Source organism: Ambystoma mexicanum, chromosome 5p (assembly GCF_040938575.1).
Source record: "Ambystoma mexicanum isolate Mex_15411 chromosome 5p, UKY_AmexF1_1, whole genome shotgun sequence".
NCBI lineage: Eukaryota > Metazoa > Chordata > Amphibia > Caudata > Ambystomatidae > Ambystoma > Ambystoma mexicanum.
Window position 1 is genome coordinate 999390307 of NC_090930.1, and position 27517 is coordinate 999417823.

At 47.0% G+C, this 27517-nt stretch overlaps 1 protein-coding gene across 3 annotated transcripts in view; it reads left to right on the forward strand.

Moving 5' to 3' along the window:
* Positions 1 to 27517, forward strand: part of DSP (desmoplakin) — a 372480-nt gene that overhangs the window by 290229 nt on the left and 54734 nt on the right. For all 3 annotated transcript variants that reach the window (XM_069613475.1, XM_069613476.1, XM_069613477.1), the window contains exon 22: positions 22549 to 22647. In XM_069613475.1, coding sequence (XP_069469576.1) covers positions 22549 to 22647 — 99 coding nt within the window. The remainder of the gene's footprint in view (positions 1 to 22548; positions 22648 to 27517) is intronic.

Below are 27517 nucleotides of genomic sequence, written 5' to 3' on the forward strand. Positions count from 1 at the left end.
CAAGTGCACATGCAGGGAAAGACCCAGGGCACGTGTGTTTGTGCCTGGGCGATGGCTCGGCTCCCTGCTGCACAAGCGCAGACTGTTCATCTCCAGGCAGCAGCACGACTAGCAGCCCAGGGCAAGGAGCCAGCGATGTTCATTTTGATTCAAATCACGAACATTGCTGCTGCCTCCTGGCTTGCCTGCATGCTGCGTCGTGCCACCCACCTTTTAATGACACTGCAATGGATGTTCGGGGTTAGCCTTTGCTTGTAGCCATGTGATCTTCATCCTGGGCTACAAGCAAAGGATCCAGGGCTATAGCCCCTCTAGCTCCCCCTAGCGACACCCCTGCCGCCAGACATCCTCCCTTTAATCAGCACGACCAAGGACCAGTAGCAAGTGTCTACTACTCTGCAACAGGAAGGCATCCAGACTTCCTGTTCTTCAGTTCACAGGTACTGTGGGGATTGGGGTACATCTACCTTTTGCCAATTGTTGTGCTTCCTAGCTTGGAGTACTATTTTAAACCCTTTTGAGTTAACCTCAACTCGCCTGCACTGGCCTCACGGCTTGTGCTTCTTCAAGGTGGTTGAACTTCTGTGATTTTTCCACTGATATACTGATTTTTAAAAACATTTTCTAAGAGAGCATCAGAACTTTGAACTGGCCCATTGACTTTGGCTGTCCTGGCTCCCTAAAGGCCCCCTTCTGAACCTATTGGCTTTGGCAGTGCGTGTTCCCTTACAGGTTTTAATTGTTGAACCCTATATTGCAGGGATAAAAGACTGCCTACATCCCTCTGGGGGAATCTGTTTTTCGAAGTACAAAGTATGTTCTGTTCTAACTAGCTTTTCCCTCCTTATAAACTCAATATTGCAACAGTGATCACAAGTAAGTGTTATTACTGACCTCAAATGACATCACTCGATGTGCTGGAATATGCAGTTTACTTGTCTGCTTTATTGCTCTTGTTGAATTAAATTCTAAACTTTGGGATTAATGTTATTAGTTGCTGCTTTTTAAAGATGTTCTAATTATTCGTGTGTGTGTGTGTGTGTGTGTGTGTGTGTGTGTGTGTGTATATATAATCTATGTGTTATACTGTTATACTATAACATTAAGTGTTAGTGTTTACTGGGATACCTGTATTTACTGATTTCATTGTACAGCTCTACAGCTCACATTACCCCCTCTTAAGATAAGCCTGGCTGCTCAGTCACACTACCAACTTGTGTAGTACAGGCCTATATTAAAAGGTGGGTTACCTAAACACCAGTTGGACTCTACAAACTCTTACCTAACAATCTGCTCCTTCTTGGGACGCAGCAGAAGCAGTGTGGCATCAAAGAGACTCTCTACAGGGGTCAGCAGTTGGGAATAGTGGCAGTGATAAAAATTCGGCTCCAAGAAGTCCCCTGGTCTCGGAGAGCAGCACTATCAAGAGAGATGATCTTGGGCCACAAGTTGGGCATGAGAGTCCTAGGTTCCAACTTGGATTGGGGCCAATGCAGCAGATAGTAATTTGCAGAAGGTGAGCAGCCCACAGGATGGCCCAGGGACACTTTCAATGTCCTCTGATGGTGGGCTTCTTATGCAGGGGTCCTGCAAGTCCAATGGTTGAACTGCTTACAAGGTTCTTCTGTGATTGCAGAATGGCTACACCAGGAGATGGATTTAAAAGTGCTGGTTATCTGTAGCAGCAGGATTCTGGGTCTTTAGCATGGGCTCCTTCCTCAGGGTCTTGGCTGAAATGACGATCTGATGAATGGCTGCAGGACTAAGCCCCTGCCCGCCCTCATCTTCATCCAAAATTCAGGCTCAGGATCTGCTCCAACCCACCCATTGCAAGTACCTGTATCATTCCAACTCGTATGCAAGGAATTGCCTTTGCTCATTTGTTATGGGGAAACTGACTAGTCCTTCAGAATGTCAGTACTGGGAAACTGTTTCTTGCATCTTCCAGTGCAGTGCAATGGGGATACTTTTGGACCTACAAGGATTTTTGGTTACTTTTAAATGTGCATAAAGACCAGCTAGTGGCAGCAGTTACATTGTTTCCATTTTTGCTATATTTTAGCCTTTGCGTTTAACATGTTTTGCTACTAGCTGTGTGTTGGGTAAGATTTTCATTTCAGTGATACATCTTCCTGACCTGTGTCAACCCCAGGACTTTTTGCTGGACTTTGGGATTATTTTTCCCTTATTCCTAGGTGACTGGGACTCTTTCCCCGCTCACCTAGTCTTTTACTATTTTTATGGGTGAGCCAGACCTCCCCTTTCTGTAAACTGCAAGGAGAGTTTTCAGAAGTTGTGCTGTAGTTCCTGATAAATACTATGATCCTGGAAGCTGCTGACAAGTCGACACCTGAAGCTGAATACGAAGAGGAAGATAGGGAAATTTGTTGCAATTTCCAGGAACCATAGAGGCTGCTGTGTACCCGGAGCCTGATGCAACCATTCCTTTCAATAGACCTGGGGGTGCCGAATGCGATGACTCCTAACCACAGGCTGGTGAGATTCACTAGTCCCAAGTCCTGCAGAACCAGTCATGTCTCAACATGCTGTGACCTTCCTGTGCTGCAAAGCACCAATACCAGGGGACCTTGAGCCTGAGTGCAGTACATGGACCTCCAGAGACACAATGCGAATCCCTGAAACCCCCTCACCAGAGTGCAGGATTGAGAGAATGAAGAGAGTTCGACTGGTGATGTTCGTACTATATCTGGCTCCAGTAAAAAGGCACCAAATCCACAAAGCTGCGAGTACTTGGGAAGAATCCTTTGCTGAAAGCCACCTTTGGCGACTGCTGCTGCAAGTTTCATTCCAGTGTCCATTTCTTCAGTCTCCAGACCAAGAATCCAGGGACAAGGTCCTGTGCTGGTGCATCCTGAAGGCATCCACCCACCCAGGAGAATAGAAGCTCTTCTATTCTCCTAAGGTACTGTGTTGGCTTGGGTAATACTTGCCTTGAGCCTTGTGTGAATCCTGTGAGGCTGAGTGGGTGATTCATGTGGTTGGGAGGTTGCCCATACCATTCGCCCAGGCCTAATACTGAAACACATATAGGGAGCCTTCTGTGAAGTCCCTGAACACTTTTAACTAACTTCAAAGCTAATACTTGTTAGGACAGTTTTTCTGAAGTCCAACTAAGGGCTTAGTAAAACCATTCAACTGAGACAGTATAAGACTTGAGTTAGTATAAGGCTCTACCACCTGAGTATATGGTAGCATAGATGGAGCAGCCAGGTTTATCTTAGGAGGGAGAGAGGGCTGTAGAATAAGTACAAATAAATTGTAGTACACATGTGGTCCAAACAAACACTGAAACACAATGTGTTGTAAAAATAAAGAGTTTATTTAAATACAAGTTGACCCAGATAAATCTAGGGGGGAAATGAGTACAATCAGAGATTATATAAACACATAATAAAACCACTACTATGCCTTAAAGTACACAGATCAAAGCATAGACCTTATTTAGAAAAGTAACAGTATGTCTAGGTAAGTCAGACCTTATCAAACACATTCGGTATAGGGCACACTTATTCATGGGGAGTAAAAACCATTAGTTATTTTTAGATCACTTTCTGTAATACAAGAGTAATAGACCCTGTCAGTTACGCAGTGACATTAGCACAGAAATCACATAATCAACCTACCGTGTTACCAGGGTACTCAATAGTGGAACACAGATTCAAGGAACAGTATATGCCTAGAACTACTTTGAGGATAGTGCTTATTCTAGGTGAGTAAGACCTTTTTGGTGTAATATACAATTACGGTTGCTTTTCAGCTCAGTGGAACACAGTCTAAGATTAGCAAGAACTCTTTACACTAATTTAGGATTGCACCAAGCAGACAAAGGACTACACCAAAGAACACTTCAAGTATGGCACACACTATTCTAGGCAGGTAAAACCTAATGTTGTAATATACTATTACAGTTGCTTTTCAGATCAGTGGAACACAGATTGAGGTAAGCAATAACACTTTGAATTATTTTGGGGTGGCACTCAGCTAACTCAAGGAAAGTAAAACCTATATACTTTTTAAAGGAGCTATCAGTAACTTAAAGGTATGTATAGACTTAGGGCTGTTTTAGCATATGTATAAAATGACCAGGGAAAGCAAAACCCAATTTTACACTTTATGAATGACTTCATGTTATTCAAGGTAGGTAAAACCTAAGGCAGACTTATTCTAAACAGGCTATAAGAGAAACAAGACACATTTGGGAACCTTGTACACCTACTCTCTGAAAGAAACAGTAAAGCCAACAGCATTACTTTTGGGAAAGAGGCTAAACCATTTCACAGGTGAGTAAAAATAGCCTTACTTCTGATGTTTGTTAATCTGCTTAGAATCACATGCTGTGCATAGGTCCGACATCCAGTGGTCACTGCGGAGTATTGCATTTTGTTTTTCATAGTCGAAAAGGGACGTCGACAAGGCGTGTCTGAAATACTATCCCTATAGTGACGTGCGTTGTACCCACAATCCCTCACGCGTCGAGGTCCCTCAGATTGTTTTTTTCCGCCCAGCTACTGGTCGCCTTTACGCGGAGCTCCTCGAGAGACATTGCAGATTTCATCTCCTTGACCTTTGGTCGTTTTCCTATTTAATATATAACACATCGATCCCTCCCTCGACGCAGTTGTGAAGCTGTCTCTGCCGAGCAAGATCTTCGACGGAGGGGACGAGCGGAGGAGATCCTTCGGCGTTGCCGAACACGTGGCCTGGCCTCGCAGGCCAAATACAGTAGGGAGAGTGGGGTCGTGGGACATCTCTGGTTCTTTTCTGAGAATGCCTTTCCTTTTCCCCTTCCTTTCCCTTGGGGTCGTCATCACGATTTATTGCCTCGGCTATGGAGAGGACACCCTTTAGGTTTTGCCCGCTTTGCAAGGGCAAGTTTACTTGGAAGGACAAGCATTCACGGTGTAACCGCTGCTTGCCCCTCGATCACAAAGAGGAGGGTTACACGGCTTGTCGGCTTCTTAAGCCAAAGACTCTAAAAGACCGTAGGGTCAAGAGGTGGGCGGCCTACGCTATCTCGAAGGCCGATTCTTCACCCGCCGCTGCTACCACCGACAGTGACGAGGAACGTGATAACACGACCTCCGCTACGGAAGTCGTAGACCCCTCTAAAGAGCGCTTGCGCTCTTCGTCGTCTGTCGACGGGCTCGGCTCACGCCCTGCTTATGGGGATGAACACTCCGGCGACACTGACGCACACGATACCACACATAAGCACACAACCCATGGCTCTTCTTCGTCGAAGACGAAGAAAGCATCAGCGCCCAAGGAGACGCAGGTTCCACCGGCGGCCTCCTCGGACCGTTCAGGTTCGAAGCCCCTCTCGCAACCGCAGCCGCGACCAGCGACTGGGCTTTCGGCAAATAAGGGCGCCGCCCCCAAACCATCGGCCGGCGCGCACCAGCAGAGAGCGCACGCCGCCGTAGAACGATCGACACCCGTAACGTCGAAACCACAGCCCTCCGCTGACAAACGAGTCACAGAGAGCTTGGTGAGGATCGTTGTAGCCGACGCCCAGAAGCGTACGCCGAAAGACACGTCGAGCGCTACGCAAAGGTCGAAAGACACGCCGAAAAAGCCAGAAGAAAGACAGGGACTACCCCCTTCAGTCGGGGGGACCCCCAGCACACCGGAAGGCTTTTCAGAGGGCGACGGGACACTTTCCTCGACGTTGTGGGAGAGGTCGAGCCGTTTTCAGCTAGATGACACTAATTTTCCCCCGCTAGACCGCTCAGGAGTACCCCATGAAACCATGGAAAGGCTCCATCTCTGCATGGAGAGAATGGATAGGTTTATGAAGACCCAGAACCCTCCTACTCCCAAGAGAACAAGAGAAGGGCCTCAGGAGGACCCCAGGGACAAATATCCGAGACTATTCAATCCCCAGCAGGACACAGCCTCAGATTTCCATAAGATGTATGACCTCACTGGTGAGGAACAATACTTGGAGGAGGAGGATGAATTTGTGGACGATGAAGAGGGACAGAACCAGGAGGAAGGTCTGGAAGACAGCCCAGACATGGTAGGAGAAGGCTTCGGAGAAAATCCAGAAGAAGGACCTTCTCATCCCTGGCACTCCCCATCAGTATATTCAGACACTGATGTCCTGAACCTAAATCCTCCTGACAATTCACCTGTTAGAAACACGTCTCCCATTGACGATCAGCCCACATTTAATGCCCTGTTGCGCAGAGCAGCAGCACATTTCGAACTGGACACTGGGGAGATCTCTCCTGAAATAGACTTTGTGGAAAGAGTAATTAAGGAGAAACCCCTGGTCAGCCAGACCATTCCCCTCCTCGCTTCAGTGAAGAGAAGAATTATCCCTTCGCTATCCACACCCGCACTAATCAGAGGAGTTAATCCAAGAATTGAAAAACTTTTCACTCCTTCACCCTCAGACCCGCTGTACATCAGGGGACATTCCATTCCGGATTCCCTTGTAGTAACTAATACAAGGAAGAGGGCAGGGGTGCCGCTGTCCACCAGCGAGGCACCACCGGACAAGGAGGGCAAGAGGTTATATGCCCTTGCAAAGAGAGTCACATCCTCGGCTGCCTTTTCGGCAAGAATTGCGAACAACAATTCTTTGCTAGCTAGCTACGCGGACGCGCAGTGGGCCAAACTGCGTAAAGACGCCGAAGAAGCGCCGGAACCGCTACGTACACGCCTGCTATCAACTATTGGCGAAGGAACCCAGGTCAACCAGAGTATTGTAAAGAACTCTCTGGATGCTGCAGAGACAGCGGGACGTTCCCTGATTCAGGGAATACTCCTAAAACGCCATGTATGGCTGCGCAACTCAGGGTTCAAACCGGAGACACAGGCGTCTTTAATAAATAAACCTGTTGAAGACTCAAACCTCTTCGGAAAAGCGGTGGATGAGGCTCTGGAGATGGCTAAAAAAGAGTTCTATACTTTCAAAACTCTTGACCAGATCTCTAAGCCCACTACCAGACGCGGCTATGGCAACAAACGCTTTTTTCGTGGCCAACGCCAACAGCAGAATCAGCAGCAACAGTACCCTGCCACCAATTACCAGACCAATAGTGGGCAGTACAGCCAAAGAGGCCAGCGCCGGGGCAAAGGGAGAGGTCGGGGGTCCACCCCCAGAGGCTCCCAAGCCCCCAACAACACCAAGTGACGCGAAGATTCGCGTCCCCTCCCATGCAACACCGGTCGGGGGCCAGATAACATCCTTTCTTCCAGCATGGGAGGGAATAACGTCAGACCGCTGGGTACTTTCCACCGTAGCCCACGGATACTGCATCGAATTCAACAGTTCCCCAACATACAGACCCCCGAGGGGACGACACATGACACCGGAACACCTTGCCATCCTTCTCCAAGAAGTACAACAACTGCTGGAAAAAGGAGCCATAGAGGTCGTGCCTCTATCTCAGGTAACGGAAGGTATTCATTCAGTGTACTTACTTGTACCCAAAAAGGATCTAACCATGCGCCCTGTATTAGATCTGCGCCCAGACAACAAGTTTATCAGACCCCAGAAGTTTTGTATTGTGACCTTACAGGAAGGGATCCCACTGCTATCACAGGGAGATTACATGACAACATTGGACATGAAAGATGCATACTTTCATATTTTAATGTTGCCAGCGCACAGAAGATACCTCAGGTTCATGATAGAGGGCAAACACTACCAGTTCAGAGTGCTACCCTTCGGCATAGCATCAGCACCAAGGGTATTCACGAAGGTACTGGCAGTGGCAGCGGCCCACCTGCACAGGTTGTCCATCCCAGTTTACCCTTACCTCGACGACTGGCTCATAACAGGGGATTCTTACGAAACATGCTTCTCCAATACCCAAAAGACTGTAGACCTTTTGTTCCAGTTGGGCTTCTCCATCAACGAAAAGAAGTCCAGCCTAGACCCCAGCCAAATCAAACAATTCCTAGGGGCTCTAATTCAAACAAAGGACGGCCTCGTCTTCCCCTCCAACGAGAGGGTCCAAAACATGCTGTTTCAGATCCCTCAATATGTGACCGGTCGAGAGGTGACGGTACGCAAAGCAATGCGCTTGCTAGGCATGATGGCGTTGTGTATTTATTTGGTACCTCACGCGCGCCTGCGCATGCACCCTATGCAAGAGTGGCTCAACAGCCAGTGGTGTCAGGCCAGCGGACTATGGGACGATCTAGTGGTGGTCTCGCAGGCCTTGGTTCTCTCGCTACGGTGGTGGACAAAGGAAAACCTGGAAAGAGGGAAACCCTTTGCCACACCCGCGGCGGAAGCCACTCTGACCACAGACGCATCCCTCACAGGATGGGGGCTCACCTATCCCATCAGACTGCTCACGGAGTGTGGACTCCGAACGTAGCATCCAAACACATAAATCTAGTGGAGCTACTAGCTGTGTTCAAGGCGCTAAAAGCCTTCCAGGAACACCTACAAGGCAAGACTGTGTTGGTCCTTACAAACAGCACCACAGCCATGTACTACATCAACAAGCAGGGGGGCACCCACTCTCCAGGACTGTCCAAACTGGCCCAAAATATATGGAAGTGGGCTCTCAAACAAAACATGTTCCTACTGTCACAACATGTACCAGGGGAACTCAATCTGCTGGCAGACAAACTCAGCAGAGATTTCCCCCTGCCCGAAGAGTACGAATGGCGACTGCACGAAGACATCGTCTTCGACGTCTTCACACAATGGGGATTCCCAGAAATAGACCTATTTGCAACCCTGGAGAACTCACAATGCCTAAGTTACGCCTCCAGGTACCCCCAGAACCAATCCAAGGGGAACAGTCTGTCGATGCAATGGTCAGGGAAATTTGTTTACGCTTTTCCCCCCGAATCCCCTTCTCAACAAGGTGGTGCACAAGATGCACCAGGAACAAGTGACCATGATACTGGTGGCCCCAATGTGGGCCCGACAGCCATGGTTCGCTCACTTGATGGAGATGTCTCTATCTCCCCCAGTGAAACTCCCCTGCCCGTACAATATGCTGTCACAAGACAAGGGCAGGACTCTGCATCCATGCCCCCAGAACATGAACTTAGCAGCTTGGCTCCTGACATCATAGAATTCGGACATCTACAGCTCCCGCAGAGATGCATGGACATCCTCAGGGAAGCCAGAAAACCTAACACTCGCCACTGCTATTCTAGCAAGTGGAAGAGATTTGTCATCTGGTGCAGAGGAAAAAGCATCAACCCGATTGACTGCTCTCCCACACATATTCTATACCTGACCCACTTATTGGATTCAGGTCTAGTGTTCAATTCCATTAAAGTCCACCTAGCGGCACTTTCTGCATACACCACTTCCCAACTCAAGGTGCCGTGGTGGAAGATCCCTGTTATAAAGGCCTTCATGGAGGGAGTAAAGAGAATACACCCCCCGATAGCTGACCCAGCTCCCGGATGGGACCTTAAAGTGGTACTTACCAGACTCATGGGCTCACCTTTCGAACTCATGCACAAAGCATCTCTTAAAGACCTCACTCTTAAGACTGCTTTTTTAATAGCTATCACCTCCATCAGGAGAGTAAGTGAACTACAGGCTCTTTCTGTTCTAGACCCCTTCGTTACAGTTCACAGAGATAAGGTGGTTCTACGCACGCACCCAAGGTTTGCTCCGAAATTCATCTCGAAATTCCACGTAAACCAGCCTATAGAACTGCCAACGTTCTTTCAAAATCCTTCCAACTTGGGAGAAAAAACTCTGCACACACTAGATGTGCGCAGAGCGGTCATGTTCTACATGGAAAGAACCAGACCACTGAGGAAGACTAATCAGTTCTTCGTCTCGGTGGCAGCAGGAAGAGAAGGGGATGCAGTTTCAAAGTCCACTATTTCTAGATGGATTGTTCAATGCATCACCCTCTGCTATACTCTTGCTAAGAGAGAACTGCCCTTTAAGCCAAGAGCACTCTCTACTCGAGGCACGGGGGCGTCCATAGCATTCATTGCAAATGTTCCCCTTGAGTCCATCTGCAAAGCGGCTACCTGGAGTTCTGTGCACACCTTTACAAAACACTACTGTCTAGATGCACACTCGAGTGGGACAGGCAGTATTAAGACATCTTTTCTCTACTGTTCCTTCTCATAACCCACCGCCAACTCCGGGTACTGCTCGCTAGTCTATGCACAGCATGTGATTCTAAGCAGATTAACAAACATCAGAAGACAATGCATTACTTACCGTAAAAGCATTTCTGATGGTTGTATCTGCTTAGATTCACATGCGCCCACCCTTCCTCCCCGCTCGGATGGAAGGAACATAGACTTCCTTTTATATCTCTTTTCTGTACTCACTCACGTCTAGAAGGCTCCCTCAGGGCAGAAAAATACAAACAGAGGGATCTTGACGCGTGAGGGATTGTGGGTACAACGCACGTCACTATAGGGATAGTATTTCAGACACGCCTTGTCGACGTCCCTTTTCGACTACGAAAAACAAAATGCAATACTCCGCAGTGACCACTGGATGTCAGACCTATGCACAGCATGTGAATCTAAGCAGATACAACCATCAGAAATCCTTTTACGGTAAGTAATGCATTGTCATATACTTTGAAGAATGGCACAACACACATTCAAGGTAGGTAAGAACGTTTGTAACTGTTCACTCTCAACGTTGTAGTTACGAACTAACTCTTTCACGTAAGAACTTGTAAGTAGTTTAAGGTTAGTTAGGGTCCAGGGACTTCAAAGAAGACACCCTAGGAGGATTTAAGCAGTGGGTCTCGGCGAACCTGATGAGAGCACTCCCAATCACAGAAAACACCCCAAAAGCTTTACAGAAATCACACAGGCTTAAGGTAAGTAAATACTCCAGCCAACACAGCCAAGAACCCTTTGTCATGAAGATGGAAGACGGGCCTTTGGAAGGAATTTTGAAGTAGGGATCAACGTAGAAGGCTCCAGGCAAGAGTTTCTTCGCAGCTGGGTGTGGCTCTGTGGTTTTGGCACCCTGTTCAGGGGCCAGAAGAAGACTGAATATATCTGGGATTCTCCTCATTTGCAAGGCCAAGCACTCTTATGAGGGGGCTTTTAGGAGTCAGATCATGTCTCTGGAGTTCCAGAAATTCAGATCAATTTTCAGATCAATTCGGAAGACCATGCACCGACAATGGCTTGAGGTCCCAGAGTATTGGGGTATTGCAGCACCGCAAGGTCACTGCATGACGTGGGATGGCTCAAATGCAAGTCTTCTTGAGTCTATTGGGTCTCACCAGGCTCTGGGTTGGGGTTGTCCATTTTGGGGTCCCCGGGTTGATTGGAAGGAAGGGCTACTTCAGGCTCCGGTTACACAGCAGGCTCTTGGTCGCTGGAAATTGTTTCAGCCATGTTTGCTTCATCATCCTCTTCGGTTCTGGTTCCATTGGTCGACTTTTCAATAGCGTCCAGGTTCAGAGTTTTTATCAAGAACTACAGCACAACCTCTGCATTCCCTCCCCGAATTTTACAGAAAGAGGCGGGCTGGCTGTCCAATTGGGACAGCGAGCCCCCCACCGTGAGTTATCTTTCAGGCAGGGTGGAAGACAAAGGGCTGCAGAGTTTTGGACTCCTCCCTCGATTCCTACCTTTCCAGACACTCTGCAGCCTGTAAGTATCTCTCTCTTAGTATCTCTCCAAAAACGTTATAGTCTGAGAGATTGGCACACACCACCTTATGTGGAGTGCCAAGGTGATACCTAGTATCCCCCTTCTCTCCGCTCCTGTGACTTTGTCACATAGATAATCTCCTAGTTATGGCTGGTGGCATAGACAATCTCCAAGTTATGGCTGGTGGCAGTGGACATGTTCTACCGCCTATTGTGCCCATATCCTTGGTAGTGCACCATAGGGGCACCTAAGTACCAACTTGAGGCCTCATTTCTTTTTTCACTATTACTAGCGTGATTGTACTTTGTTAGCCCTTCTTCTACCATTCTGGAAGATGGAGGCTTGTGTGTGTGTTTTGCCTTTGCCAGGAACCCTTGGCTATCCCTGCTTAGGATACAGTGTGTCTGGGTAGGCAGGAAGTGGGAGGAGTTTTCCACCCCCTGTCCTTTGTCTGCCAGAGTGCCTGAATAGAAAAAGCTCCCAATGGGGGTCTGGCTGTCCTGATTGGACAGCCAAATGCCCCTTTCTGTAAATTGCTATGAGAGATTGTAGAAGAGTGTGTGCTGGAACTGTATAAAAGGTGGGACTCCTGGAATGGAAAGCAAGTAGACCAATGGAAGCTGAAGTAGCCGAAGATGACCAGAGCTGTAGAACCCCAATACCAGGAGACCTGCTGCCCATTTAGAGTGCATCATCATGGAAAGGCCAAATCCGTCCAAATCTTTGCTGAGCCCTGAATCCGATCCAACTCGCCAAATCCCCCTCATCAGAGTGAAGGGCTGCAGGAAGCGAAGAAGATTGAATGGGCAAATCACGTCCTTTGTTGGTGCTGCAGAAAAGGCACCAAAACCGCACAGTGACCAAAGAAGTTGATGAAAGTTGTGCCAGAGGTCTTCCCTCGAGACTGCTCCTGAGAGATCCCATCCATTGTCCTGCCTTTCGTCATCAGACCAAGGAATCCGGGGGTCAGGTCCAGTGCTGCAACATCGGGGAGCATCCACTACAAACGTTTTCTTCTAATCAAAGCTACTGTGGGGAAAAGGGTATTGCTTACCCGATTCCAGAAAGTCGCGTGCACGTAGAGGTGTCCTGGGCAACCCTCTCTTACCTCAGACTCAAGTCGCTGCTTGTGTCCCTTTAGAGTCCTTTACACAGGGTCTCCAATGTTGGTTAAGTCTTGTTGCATCTTCCTTCCTAGAGACTAGATGGCATCCACAGGAACTTTAGATTTCCACTGCTTTGCAAGACTTTAAGCCGCTACAAACTGCCTTTTAGCTAGGGTTGCCTTTCTCGCTTTGAAAGACGGACAACTGCCTCTAGAACCTGAAGCTCAACTAGGATAACACTAGCCAACTGATTTCCTTCCTAAAAATCACTATCTTATATGTATGCTGACTGAATGAAATTACTGTATTACTTTGTGGGTGCTCTGTATTACAGATAATACGGTAGACCTGTCAAACTCCTGTAACAATTGTGCACGTTCAGCAACTACCAACTAAGAAGTGACCGTTTGAAAGTATTGTAAAAAGTATATCTATGTGTGTTGGTTATTGTGCTAATTATTTAACCATGACTCTTGTGTAAATATAGTCTATATTTTAATATATATTTGTGTAAGTGTTTCTTTGTGCATTAGTGACTGGGTTCAGTGTACTTACCTAGAGCTCACATCTTCCTCTTAAGTTAAGCCTGACTGCTCTGCCACTCTACCAAGGTCCTTGCGTAGTACAGACTGATACTAAGAGTTGGGGGATCTACAAACCGCTGAGATAGCTTACTAAAGACTTACCTCCAAGTTAGACTTTAGGAAAACTCCCCTAACACTATGGCATTTGTCTCATTAAATCCTAATAGAGAATTGTTTGAAACTTCTAAAAGTCCTTTCCTGTGACTTATGAAGGTACTTAGCTGGACTGCAGCATTGTTTCCTGGTCCCCCATGAAGCCTTGGTTTCTTGGACAAACTCATTTTACAAGGTGTCGGTCATTATCCCACTCCCAAACTCTAACAGACCCTTGTCACGATAGATGGCAAGGGAATAGGGAACACCCATCCCTCAGCTCCAAAACTAGAACAGGAGGAATAGACATACCCAATCACATTGTACAAAGCTCATTAGGATACAGCTGGGAGCGCGCCGTGCCATCACACACAAGCAACTACCAAACAATAGATTTTACGGACAACTCTCCATGACATTCTGAACAACCAACTGAGAGAGAGCCATGATAGGAGGACACAAAGACTGAATACATAGGCTGACCAAGATGGGAAGTACTAGGACGACTCATCAATAGCACTCTGGCCCTGAACCACACCAAGCTCCAACAGACCAATATCACAATAGATAACAAGGGAACAGGGAGCACCCAACCTCAGCTCCCACTCCAGAGGGAGAAAAATTAGACACACCCAATCACAGTATACAATGCTCATTAGGATAAAGCTGGGACTGCACCGCACCATCACACACTACAGTCAGATGGCCAATAAGAAATCAGCAACAACCCCACCCATAGGAATACAACTCAATTGGAACAATAAGTATTAGAACCAGGATACAGACCCCACTAACCCAACCTTCAAATCTCTGCATAAATAAAAAAACTCACACAACCACCTCTCACCCAGCAATCCGCATGCACTTTACCATACTTCATCAACAACATATAAACAACACATAAACAGCACCTACAGCTCACAAGGTCTTGTCCGATCCGATACTTGCACCAAAGCTCAGCGCACGGTGTATACCGAACTGAAGCTGCCAACAGCACACCACTTCTCCAACTCTCCTACTCCCCCTCCACCCGACTAACACTACCCGCTTTCCTACTTGTTGACAGATCTGCCAGAGCACCTGGGGACCAATTCCGTTGGTGACAGTGCGCTATAGAAGTATCTTTAACATAACATTATTATAGATTTGAGTATAGTAAGTCACTGCAGTTCATTATGTGCCATAGGAAGTAATTGGGTTCCAGTAGCCACTGGTGGTTACAATGTTTCTGTTTCTAGGGTTGAATTCAGGCATATTCGTGTCCAGTTCTTTTACTTGCCATCTTCAGTCCCTTGGGGGCGGTCTCTTTTCTTTATGCTGCTAACCATTTCCTCCCTCCTTTCTAGGACTCAAATAGGCATAGTACACTCGTGTTAGGGTAGTGCACTATGTTGTGTTTCTTGGAGTGAGGTGTTTCACAAAAGAGACCATTATCAGAAATGAGGCTAAGACTCAAAGTACTCCTGTTTTATATTTTGTATTAAAATACATGTTTATCTCAAAATCACCAAATGCAGATTGCAGCATAAACCCATGGGGATCCTTCCTGTGATTGCACAATCTAACAAAGGAGAACCTAAGATGGGCTTTTATCCCAGTAATAATAGTGTTCAACAGTTAAATCCTGTAAGGGAACAAGCACTGCCAAGCCAATAGGTTCAGAGGGTGGCCGTTGGGGAGCCAGGACAGCCAAAGTCAGCGGGCCAGTTCAAACTTCTGATGCTCTCTTCTTAGAAAATGTTTTAAAATAGTCGGTTCAATAGAAAATCACAGAAGCTCAAAAGGAGCCACCTTGAAGAAGCATAAACTGGGAGGCCAGTGCAAGCGAGATGAGGTCAACTCAAAAGGGTTTAAAATGGTACTCCCCAAGCTAGAAAGCACCACAAATGGCATTGCGGCGCTGGTTACAGTGGATATTCATATCTTAGTTACAGTAGTCACGTAAATACATACAGCATGAGATGGCATTGTAGCTTGTAGCGCATAGGTGTAGATATCATAGTAGTGCGCGGGTATATACAGTGAGCTAGCAGCTAGTTGAAGAGTGTAGTTTTTAGATTTTTTCGGAAGGGCTGAAGAGAGGTTTCCGCTCTGAGGGCTGTGGGTAACGTGTTCCAGAGTTTAGGTGCCAGATAGGGGAATCCTAGACCTCCTGCCTTGGCCCTGGTGATTCGTGGCACTGTGTTGGTGTACTCGAGTCTAGTGGGTCTAGTGGATTGTGTTCTGGCTAGAGAGTCCGATAAGTAAGAGGGTGCTGTTAGGTTGATACATTTGTGTGCGTTGGCGAGAATCTTGAAGGAGATTCGGTCTTTAACTGGTAGCCAGTGAGCGTTTTCTCTTGCTTGGGAGATGTGCTCTCTTTTGGGAATACTTAGAGCTGCTCTGAGAGAGTTGTTTTGAGTGGTTTGGAGTCTGGCTAAGTTTTTTTTTTTTGATGTCCCCGCTAGGAGGGAATTGCAGTAATCCAATTTAGCTCCTATTGTAGCTCTTGCAATGGAGAGGCAATTGTCTTTTGTTAGAAACGGCTTTATGGCATTGATTAGTTTGGTACTCAGAGCGGAGGCTGATACAATGGCGCTGACTTGCTTATCCATAGATGGTGTAGCATCAATGTGGACTCCGAGCGTTTTAACTGACGAAAGGACTGGGATGATACAGTTGTCAATGCAGAAGTTTTGATAGGTTGGACTCAGTTTGGCTAGCGTGGATTTTTGACCTAGAATGAGGATTTCAGTTTTATCCCCGTTGAGGCATAATCCATTGGTGGCCATCCAGGCTTGGATTGTGGAGTAAATTTGTTGAAGGGTAGAAGCGTCTTTGAAATAGCTCCCTGTGAGGGGAAGGAGCACCTGGGTATCATCAGCATAGTTTGTGTATGTGATCCCAAGTGCATCCAGTTTATCGAAGAGTGGCTTTGTGAATAGATTATAAAGTGTAGGGGCTGTACAGGATCCCTGGGGAACACCACATTGTATGATAGTGGGTTCAGCGTTTGCTATATTGGAGAACACTTTCATGGCTCTGCCTTGTAGGAAGGACGTGATCCAAGTTGCTGCGTGATTGGAGAAGTGCGCAGCATGTGTGAGGTGGTTGGTGAGGGTCTTATGGTCCACGAGATCAAACGCTGCTGAGAGGTCTAGGAGCAGGAGTAATGCAGGCTTACCCATGTCAAGGATAGAAGTGATTTGTTTTTTCAGATCTAGTAATGCGGTTTCCATTCCGTGTCCTTTGCAGAACCCTGATTGTCTCTTACCAAGGATAGAGTTGGTTTCGAGGTACAGTTGGATTTGCCTGTGGGCAGCCTTATCTAATATTTTAAGAAGAAATGGGACGGTTGTAATTGGTCTATAAGTATTTGGTTGGGAAGGGTCTAATGTAGGATTTTTTAGGAGTGGACGTACCCACGCTTCTTTGAGGCAGTTGGGGACTATACCTGTCTTGAATGAGGCGTTTATGAACGCGGTGATTAGTGGAGCGAGCTGCTCCGCGCATTCTTTGATAATTTTTGGGGGGCATACATCGCCCTTGCATAGCGATGGTTTGAGATGTTTTAGGATGTCTAGTACGTCTGTCTCGGATGTTTCAGAGAAGGAGAAATTGGGATGGATGTTGCCTGAGCGTTTGTGGTGGGTTTGCTTCTGGTGCTTCTGTTTGGGTAATGCTTTGTAATGGTCAGAGATTTTGTTCTGGAGGTCTATTTTTTTAGCATGGCAGCTTGTATGCTGGAGCACCAGGCTGCATCTTAAATGATTTCGTCCGTGCAAGTGGGAGGTACTGTTAATTCTTTAAAGATGGTAAATAGCTCTTTGCATTGTGAGTTGGCCGAAGAGATTCTGTTGTAGGATTCTGATTTGACTTTGAATATAGATTCTTTGTATTTTTTAGCAATGGTTCGGAAGATATCTTTAGTGGCGTCACAGGGGTTAGCCTGCCAGGTTTTTAGCGCCTGCCGTTTGGAGTTGCGCATGTTAAGGAGCTCTTCTGTGAACCACGAGTTGGAGTGGAAGGATTTCTTTTCTTTTTTGTTTTCTGGCAGGGCGACTGTGTTGATGGCGTTAGTCAGTGTGTCTCTGAATAGTTCCGCTAGTATGACCGGGTCGGGAGAGAATGGTGGTGCTAGGCATCGGAGGTTGAGATAGGCACTGATGTTCTCTGCAGTGGGTTTTTTTGTGCTTCTGGCTACTGTGGCCGGTGCTGGAGTAGTCGGCTTGGCGCATGGCGTTATGGGGATGGTGAATAGCAGGCAGTTATGGTCTGTCCATGGGAGGGCAGTATTGGAAACCATGTTTGTGTCGCAGTTGTGGTCTATAATCCAATCTAAGATGCGACCTTTTGCATGTGTGTGAGAAGTGACTTTCTGAGAAAAGCCAAGTTCACTAAGGTCCTTTGAGAAGGATGTGGCAGTTTTGTCATTGGCGTTGTTAAAACCTAGATTGATGTCGCCTAGGAGTAGCGTTTTGGTGGACTTTTTAAAATTGTTTCCTAGGAGGTGGGTAACTTGTCCTATGAAGTCTGCCGGAGTTCCTGGAGGGCGGTAAACCACATGTATATTTATGGTACTATTAGGTGATGAGGCTATTTTGGCAGAAAGGATGTCTACTATTCCTTCACCCAGTTGGGGGTATAGGTCTTGATAGATATGCTCTCTTTGAATATTACGGCTACTCCTCCTCCTGTTTTGGTTAGCCTGTCCTGTCTGAGGGTAGAGTAACCTTTGGGAAGTGTGATTGTGATGGCTGGGCTGGAGGCTTCGTGAAGCCAGTTTTCCGTAATGGCCAGTATGTCTAGATCTTGGTTGGTGATGAGATCATTAACTTCTAGCGCATGGGCGTTGAGCGGGCGAACATTGAGCAGGGCCCATTTGTAGCGAAGGTGTTGGTGGTTAGTTTTGGTAGGTTCTTTGATTTCTGATTCAAGAGATGGAGAGGATTGTTTAGTATTCTTGTAGGAGGGGGTCTGGTGGTGCACCTTGGTGCTGTTAGTGCTGGAATTTGTTGGGCAGAGGTGAATGGCGTTGGCTTTGCGGGTGGTCCTAGATGCTAGGTGCTTATTTCTGAGTGAGATAGAGGAGGGTATGGTGGCAAGGTTCATAGGCTGAGTGCGGTTCCTAAGTCTGAATAGTCTGGAGTGCAGTGTGGTGGGGTGCATGGCTGCGAGCGTGGTGTTGGGATGGCCTAGGCGGGAAGTCTATGGTGTTGGAATTAAGGCTGCTGTTGTACACGTGGGTGTCTTGACCTGGCCTAAGATCGCGTGTGAGCAAGGTGCCTAGCATGCATATGAGTAGCGGCAGAATGTGCATGTTGTAGTGGGTTGGCAGTCAAGACTAGTCAGTCTAACTGGCGTTTATTCCTTAGTGCAATACTAACCTGGGCGGCTGTTAGCACTAAAGGCAATATGCAGTTACTAGAGAGTAAGGATCAATACTAGCAGTGCAGTCAATACAGTTGGAGACAATAGTGGCAATACAGATACTAGAAGTAAGGATCAATACTAGCAGTGCAGTCAATACAGTTGGAGACAATAGTGGCAATACAGATACTAGAAGTAAGGATCAATACTAGCAGTGCAGTCAATACATTTGGAGACAATAGTGGTAATGCAGTTACTAGAAGTAAGGATCAATACTAGCAGTGCAGTCAATACAGTTGGAGACAGTAGTGGCAATGCAGTTACTAGAGGTAAGGATCAATACTAGCAGTGCAGTCAATACAGTTGGAGACAATAGTGGCAATGCAGTTACTAGAAGTAAAGGATGAATACTCGCAGTGCATTCAATACTGGCTAAGGAACAGGGAGCGTACTATAGGCTATGGCGCAGTAATGGCAGTACTGGGAATATCTGTGCAACGTTTGTGCTAGTAAACAGAATATTTGGGGCATTAGGAGTCTGGCATGGTAACCTATCTGTATTTCCATACGCTGTAACTGATTACACAAGGCAAGAGACAACGCACATAGTGACTATGCCTTTGTTATACATGCGGCCACTAAGGCAGTTAAGCAATATGCTACAGACTGTGCGATAAAACATAATGTGGTATGCCTTTGTTGCATTACAGAGTGCTTGCTGGCATGTGGGTACAGAGTGGCAGAGATCCAATATAGAACAGCGTGGGTTTTAAGAGTCTATGCACTGTTCATTGTTATGGTCTGAGGCTTTGTGAGTTAGCTTAACATTGAGCACTGTAGAAGGTGTGCTTACCTGGGGCTGAGTGGAGGGCAGAGTTCTGGGCCCCAGGCTCCTTTGGCTCCGGACAGGCTCAAGACAGGGCTGCCTTGTTGGGCAGCCTTTGTGGGTGTGCCGGCGTTCACCTGCCTTCATGTTGCAGTGTAGCAGACCCTTGTTTCTTGTCCCTGGTCGTGATGACGAAAGGGAGGACATCTGGTGGGCTTCTGCAGCAGCACTCTAGAGAGGGATTCGGCAGCAATGGATTCTCCTTGATTCAGCTGCCTTTAGTGTTTTTGGTGCCTTTTTCTCAGTGCCAAAGAATGACTCTGGATCAAGATTTCCTGCTTCTGTAGGGTCCTCTGGATGCCCATGAAGTTTTGGCCGGATTCGCACTTCCGAAGACAATGCACTCGATGATGGTCAGGGGTCCCCGGGCATTGGATTCTGCAGCCTTAGAAAGTCACAGCAAGTCGTGGGTTGCACCAAAATGACGCTTGTCTCAAGGCTAGTTGGCCCCACCAGCCCAAGGGAGGAAGTCATTCCGGGTCTTCCCAGTAAAAATGAAAACGGGGTCAGCAAAGCTACAGGGCTTCACCTGGCACTTCGCGGTCCAGGTCGGTGTTGATAGCATCTCTTCACATCTTCATCAGATGTTGTCCTCCACTGGTCGACTCTGCCTCTAGTCCCGAAAACCTCGCCTTTTAGGCAAATTCTCATTCATTCACAGTCCTGGGCTATCAATCACCCAGCCAGGTGGGTTTCCTCCTGGACAACCAGCTGGCCAATCGGAACTGGTTTCACTCAGGCACACCTAGAGACAAAGGACAGGGAAGTTTCGGGACTGTCCCTCACTTCCTGCCTTTCCAGACACACTGAAGCCTGGGCGGGCTTCAAGGCTGAAGCCTGCCAAAGGAAAAATGCACAAAGCACTTAAACCCGATTCAAACAGAGTAAAAGCCCAGAAGGAGCTAACTGACAAGAAATGGTGGAAAAAGAAGACGGGCCATTTTGGGAAAATGGTCACCCTTAGGTGCTGTACTGCAGCTGAGAAATCAGTCTGCAGATACATGGCACAAAGGTGGTAAAAAAGAAACACTGCCACCAGCCATTCAAGTTAGTGTAACAGAATGTTATGAGGAGTGGGATAAAGAAGTTACTATGTAATCCCCCCGCCCCCCAGCACTCCACATAGGTTGGTGTGTACTGGATCCACAAAGAAAAGGTAAGTAAGACAAAAGTCCTCGTACTATTCTTGGGAATAGTAGTTCACCCAAGAAAATGTAGTTAAACATTAAGAGAAGTCCAAGGCACTGCACAAAAGGTGCTGTGTGTCACAATGCAAAAAGCAGATTCCTATGGAGTTTTCGAGACTCCATTAAATAGTAAGAAACACAAAAAATCCTAGTCAGAAAAACACATGAGGGAGTGTGAAAACAGTCCAGCAAAAGAGCTGGGGTTCTCTAAGGTTAAAGGGAATTGGCACAGAAATAAAAAATTCTCCCTAACAGTGGCCCTCTCCGTAGCAGCTTCTCGGCCAAACTGAGCTGCTGGGCTTCTATACTGTGATCTCTCCTCCCCCTGGATGGGTCTCTGGAGAAGGGACTGCCTAGTGTATGGAAATGCTTTACCTTAAAGGGAAATGTCTCTTTTCCTGCCCAAAACATTCTTTCTCTGCTCCATCTCTCCCTTTGTTTGTAGTAAATCTTTGCTGCGTTCTCACCCTTTTAGCTTCCCCTCCCTCATTGTCGTGCCTCCAGCAAAACAGTCTCAATACCCCTGGTGGGGCATAGTACGCCACTCAACAGATACGTCTAGACTCACTGAAAAAACTACAATGGTGACTTGGCACAGTGTAAAAGCAGACCAACGTAACCTGGCAATTGGTTTTAGGTCTGTCTGGCTGCCTGGGCTCTCCCAATGGTTACCCACAGACCTTCTAGAACATTTAAGGGGATTTGGGGTTTTCCTATGGTGCTTTTCCCCTTCCTTCCAGAGGGGACTCATTGAGGGGAGGTCTTGATATCCACCTTGTACTTTCTCTGTGCTCGTCCTCCTCTTGCTTGGGCTGGTGCCGCGCCCTATCAACCTCACTCTTGACCGTACCCAAAGTTAGGCATGGGAGTTCGCCACAAGTGCAATCTGTCTTATCCCTTTTCTGGGTTCTTTCAATATTCTAGCTTGTATGTGAATATTTCACAGTATTTTCTTACTTGTGCAATAATAGGAGTAAAGCCTGATTACTCTGCTAAGCTACCCATTCAAAGTTTTGGTCTAACTCGGTGATCATCCTGTCTGTCCACCAAGGATAGCGCTATTCACACCCTTCACCAGAGGGCTGTCGGAAAAACTTCCCAAACAGAGCCCAAGCCCATTAATTGCTAGAGACTTCATAAAAACGAATGCCCATCACATAAGGCCAATCAAGCATCTAAACCTAAAACTGACACAGGTCTTCTAAGGTAAGTATAGAAAGTCCTTTATAGTGTATTTGCCTGGCTGATAAACTCTTGAAGATAAAACTTGAATGATTAAGAGATGGTCTATGTTGGAAGGAATAGGTTGATTCAGACAGAGCAGGCCAGAGTCCAAATGTTTGTGTAATTGGGTACAAATGGTTGGTTTTCTGAAGCAATATACAACAATTACAATGTGAGGTGTTTTACTTTTTTGGGTCTTATTGGCTTTAGCTGTGCTACACACTGACTCGCTTTCCCATATATGAAAATGTGGTTACTATGAAGAAGTCTCATATGTGGGTTGTAGCTTTACATATCCTTGTACATATCAATTGAACGGTCTAATGAACATTGTTATAGATTTAAAAAAAATGCAGGTAAATCCAATGTCTACTTTTCTCCAGTGATGTCAACTAACCATCTCATTAACCACATCCCATTTAATTGGTGTGTACTGTTGTGCTAACTACATTTGGTTAAACCTATTTACTGCTTGATTGAAGAATGTTCTCTTGTTTATGTGCCACCTTTTACCTCTCCTCCAGGCAGCAGATATTCAGACTCGCTACATAGAGCTTCTCACAAGAGGTGGAGATTATTACAAGTTCTTGAACGAGATGTCAAAGAACATGGAAGATCTAAAGGTAGGTGAAGGGCTCCTTATTTTTTTTGTACTTTTGAAATGCTATCTTCCTATTAAAAACGTGGTGTATGTTATGTTTGCATTAATGTGTCAATAGTTCTTTAATAAACGTCCCATGTCTCTAAAGGCGGGCAGTGAAATAGATTAGATGGTGAGTGTGGGGCCCAAACAAGTTCCGATCAGATTTCTGCATAACGTTTCCAGTCAGCGGTCCAAACATTTTAGCCTGTTAAGACTTTTCTGATGCTTGTTAATCTGCTTGGAATCACATGCTGTGCATATAGTCCGACATCCAATGGTAACCGCAGAGTATTGCATCTTGTCTTTCGAGAATCGAAAGGGGATGTCGACATGGGCGTGCCTGAAACACTATCCCTAACGTGACGTGTAGTGTACCCAAAATCCCTCGTGCGTCGAGGTTCCTCAGATTGTTTTTTTTCCACCCAGTTTACTGGTCGCCTTATGCAGAGCTCTTCAAGAGACATTGAGATATTGTTAGATTTACCGACCTTTGGTCTATTATCTTCTCATTACCATCCCTTCCCTCGAAGGCTGATTCCTGACCTCTGCCGAAGCCTGCTACTACGGACCTTCGACAGCAGTTAATCCGGTCCGCCCTTCTGGCCGGCCTACACAGTATGGAGAGTGGGGTTGGGGTGGACATTTCCTTTTTAAGAATGCCTTTCCCTTTCCTCTCTCTTTGTTCCCTTGGTCTTGTCGTCACTGTGTTATTCCTGCGCTATGGACAGGATTCAATTTAGATTTTGTCCTTCATGCAAGGCAAAAATTCCTGTGGAAAGACAAACACCTTAAGTGTAATAGGTGTCTTCCCCTCAAACACAACGAGGTGGCCTGTGCGGCTTGTAAGCTCCTGCATCCCAAGACCCCAAAGGAGCATCGAGTTAAACGGTGGGCAGCCTACAGAATGTTGCAGGCCTAGAGTAGTTCCCCCCCCCCCCTGCCCCCACAGTCACCGTGTGTGATGAAGGGCTTAGTGATGACCAGGGCTCCAATTCGGAGGCCAGTGACCTAACGGCGGAGCCGGCCCCAATAGGCACAACGTGAGTCCTGCTTTGGGGACTGTACATCCCGGCGACAAGGATGCACACTCTTCCCACACTAAACACACAACCCCCAGTCCGGCTTCGACTAAACAGTTGAAGCGTCCCAAAGCGCCAACAGGCACACCGGATAGTTCGGCAGTGGCCGCCGATCCTCATGAACGGCAGCCCTCCCTGCAACCGCAGGTGCGGCATGCGTCTGGGCAGTCTAAATGAAAGGGAGCTACCACCAATGTTCATGCAACCGTCGAGACGCATCAGAAGAAGGCACTGGCGCCACACGAAGCCCCGGTTGCGCCAAAAACAACTGCGCAACCACCGGCCTAGTCCAAACATTTTCCTGTGACACCAAGTATTACCGAAAGCATCGCTAAGATCGCTTTGGCGGCAAAACAAAGAACTGTCGAAGGACTCGTTGCTACCTAAAGATAGGCTTAAGGACGCGTCCAAAGACACTCCACAACCACCAGAACCTTAAAGACTTTTCAGAGAGCCCTGTGTCTCTTTCTTCAATGTTAAGTGAGAAATCTCAGCGTTTTAGAGGAGGAGATCAGCTTGAAGAGCCTCTTCCACCCCTAGATTCTTCACGATCCTCATTATGGACCAGGGAGAAGTTTGAGGGGTGTATGAATAGGTTAGAGAGATTTGTGGAATTCTCAGAGAAGTTCACACCCAAAAGGACTCGGGAGGAGAGCCCTTTTACTCCTGTAGCAAAAGACCTTTGATTTCTCTCAGGAGGAAGAGACTTATGACCTCATTGAAGATGAGATCCCTCTAGACCACGATTGCACAACATACAGCCCGCGGGCCAAGTGCGGCCCGGCATGTTATTTTCTGCGGCCCGCGGCAATTAAGGACTTTTCTAATGGAAAGTAGCCCGCAATCGACAACGGCCACCCTCCATTAGGAAAGTCTTTGTTGACTTGCCTTGCTCCTTTGAACTCAGCAGGGCTGCCAGAATGCAGGTTCTGCTCCCTGGAGCCAGGCGTTCAAGTTTGCTATAGATCGCCCAGGGCAGTTGGCTGCTGCCTCTTGTAAAGGAGGGGGAAGAGCCATAAACATGTAAATACCCTATAAAGAAGATTGGGGCACCTATATGCGCCTGGGGTGATGGCTGCTTTCCTACCTATAAAGCACTTTGAGACTCAGAGTCAAAGTCACATCCCTTTGTGTGCCAAGAAAGACACATGCAGAATGGGCGTTCCATGCAGCGCCTGCTACGGTGTCTACATGTGGTGTGCACATCACTTGGCCTCAAGGATACATAGCTAACAGCAGGACGGCTCCAGTAATTAATAAATATTCCCCTACAATAGACATGTACCCCCAGCTCGGGTGTATTCCACACGATCCGCGCACACACCTAAAAGCATTGTGCTTTCATTTAAAACGGAATGCACATATATATATAACTGGGATACCTACCCGATAGCAGAGAGCTAGCATTATCCACACATGTTTTCTGCATAACAGACAAATCTGCTGAACAATAGACAGTGAATGGCACCGACAGCGGATATATGTACACAAAGTAAACCATGTCAGAGGTCGAAGTGGGTGGGAACGGTGATCCCAAACTTTTTATTTTTGACTTTCACTGTTCCTATACTTTTATTTTAAAAAGAAACCTTTCTGAAATGGTTTAGTTTTAAAATAAGTGTAGGAAGAATTTGAAGCTCGCACTTCAGTGCACTGCACTGTACATTCCCATAAATAGCAGGTGTGTTTGGTTGGGGTTTTGGATTGTGTGTGGGAGGGGGCGCAGGAATGGGGTTTGTGCGGTGCAGACCAACAGGGAACATAGTTCCACTACTTCTTTCTGTACACTTCGACCATTGAACAATGTAGGTTGCACAGTGCAGAGATATTTTGATGCCAAAGCCATTTAGCTGACTCCCAAAGGAACAGCCATCTCTGCTTTATTGATATGCGTCCTTGAATTGTTTTCGGCCAAATCCCCTCACCTCTCTTGTGTGTGCACAAATGGAAGAGTTCACGATTTGCATGACCTGATTTATAGCAGACCTCTCATAATCCACACTTATGCGTGTTGAGGGCTGCCAACATGGCATTCTAAGCATCCTCCTCGGTAAGAACACTAACTACCAAAGGCATGGGGATGATGTTTGTTGTGGGGGTGAGCAGGCATGGGGATGGTGTTTTGTTTGTGGGTGCATAGTGTTTGGTTGGGGATGGTGGCCATGGGGCATAGTGTGGGTGTGGGGCCATGGGGCATAGCATTTGGTTTTGTGGGGTGGTGGCCATGGTGCATAGTGTTTGGTTGGGGGTGGTGGCCATGGGGCATATTGTTTGGTTGGGTGTGGTGGCCATGGGGCATAGTGTTTGGTTGGGGATGGTGGCCATGGGGCATAGTGTGTGGGTGGGGCCATGGGGCAAAGTATAGCAGTAAAAAATAACGAATGTCCAGACAAGGGTCAATAAAATATATATACTTTAATTAAACAGACCATATGCAATAGCTAAACAGAAAAAATGACATAAACCCACTTCTGTTGAAAGAACACCTAATATGCAAGTCAGTAAGATGAAGCACTCTCCGTGTTGAGACAAGGGGTGAAAAGGGCCAAAAATGTGTACTGCAAAATGTAAGTTTGAAATACAAATAAAGACCGGTGCACCTCAAAAATGTATTCTTTTTCCTTCTGTATAATAAAAATTGGGGATTGAAAAACCCTCCTGCCATGCCCCCATCCCGCCTACCGCCCCTCCCACATTTACTTTTCGGCACTATAGGCAGCATGTAAGACACATTCAGCCCCTTGGCAAAATCAGTTGTGCACCCCTGCTCTAGACCAATTCATTCAAGATGAATACCCCTTTGATACTGTGGATGATCCCATTGACCCCACAGAGGGTTGGGAAGACGACCACGACTGGCCAGTCGACTTTCAGCATGGGCATCACCTACCCCAACACCGGACCCTGACACCCTGTGCATGGATTCCCTTCCTACCACACCTGCTCGACAGGCCTCTCCAGTTAACGACCAGATGGCGTTTAATGCTATCTTAAGGAGGGCAGCAGAACATTTCCAGATTGCCACTCAGGAATCTATGTCGGAGGCTGATTTTGTCGAGTACATCCTAAAAGAAAAGCCACCTGCCAGCCAGGATATTCCATTGCTGAATTCTATCAAAAATCGCTTGGCTCCTTCATTGTTGACACCCGCCCAAACCAGAGCTGTCAATCCCAGAGTTGGAAAAAACTGTTTCGCCCTTCCTCTTCTGATCCCCTCTATATCAGGGGACATGCTATTCCAAATTCCCTGGTGGTAACTACAACCAGGAGCAGGGCGCACTGGGGAAAAGAGTCACAACTGCTGCAGCATTCTCCACTCGCATAGCTAACACCACCACATTGTTGGCTAGCCATTCAGACGTACAATCGAATATGCTACAAGAGGGCCTTCAAGAAGTCCCTGAACCGTTGCAGGCTCAACTGCTTTCCATTGTGGCTGAGGTCAAACAAGTTAATCACAGTATTCTCAAAAACACTTTGGATGCTGCAGAAACAGCTGGCAGGACCTTAGCACAAGGTACCCTCCTGAAGAGACACACCTGGTTACAAAACTGGTTTCAAACCAGAAACGCAAGCTTCATTGATAAATAAGCCGGTGGAGGAGACCAACTTATCCGGGGAAAGCCATTGATGAGGCGCTTGAAACAGCTAAGAAGGAACATGACACCCTCAAGACCCTGGATCAAATCCCCCCTGAGGCCTTCCCAAAGAAGAGGGGGTGGTTCTCAACGTTCCTTTCATGGCCAATCTCACTCCCCTCACAACCAATAT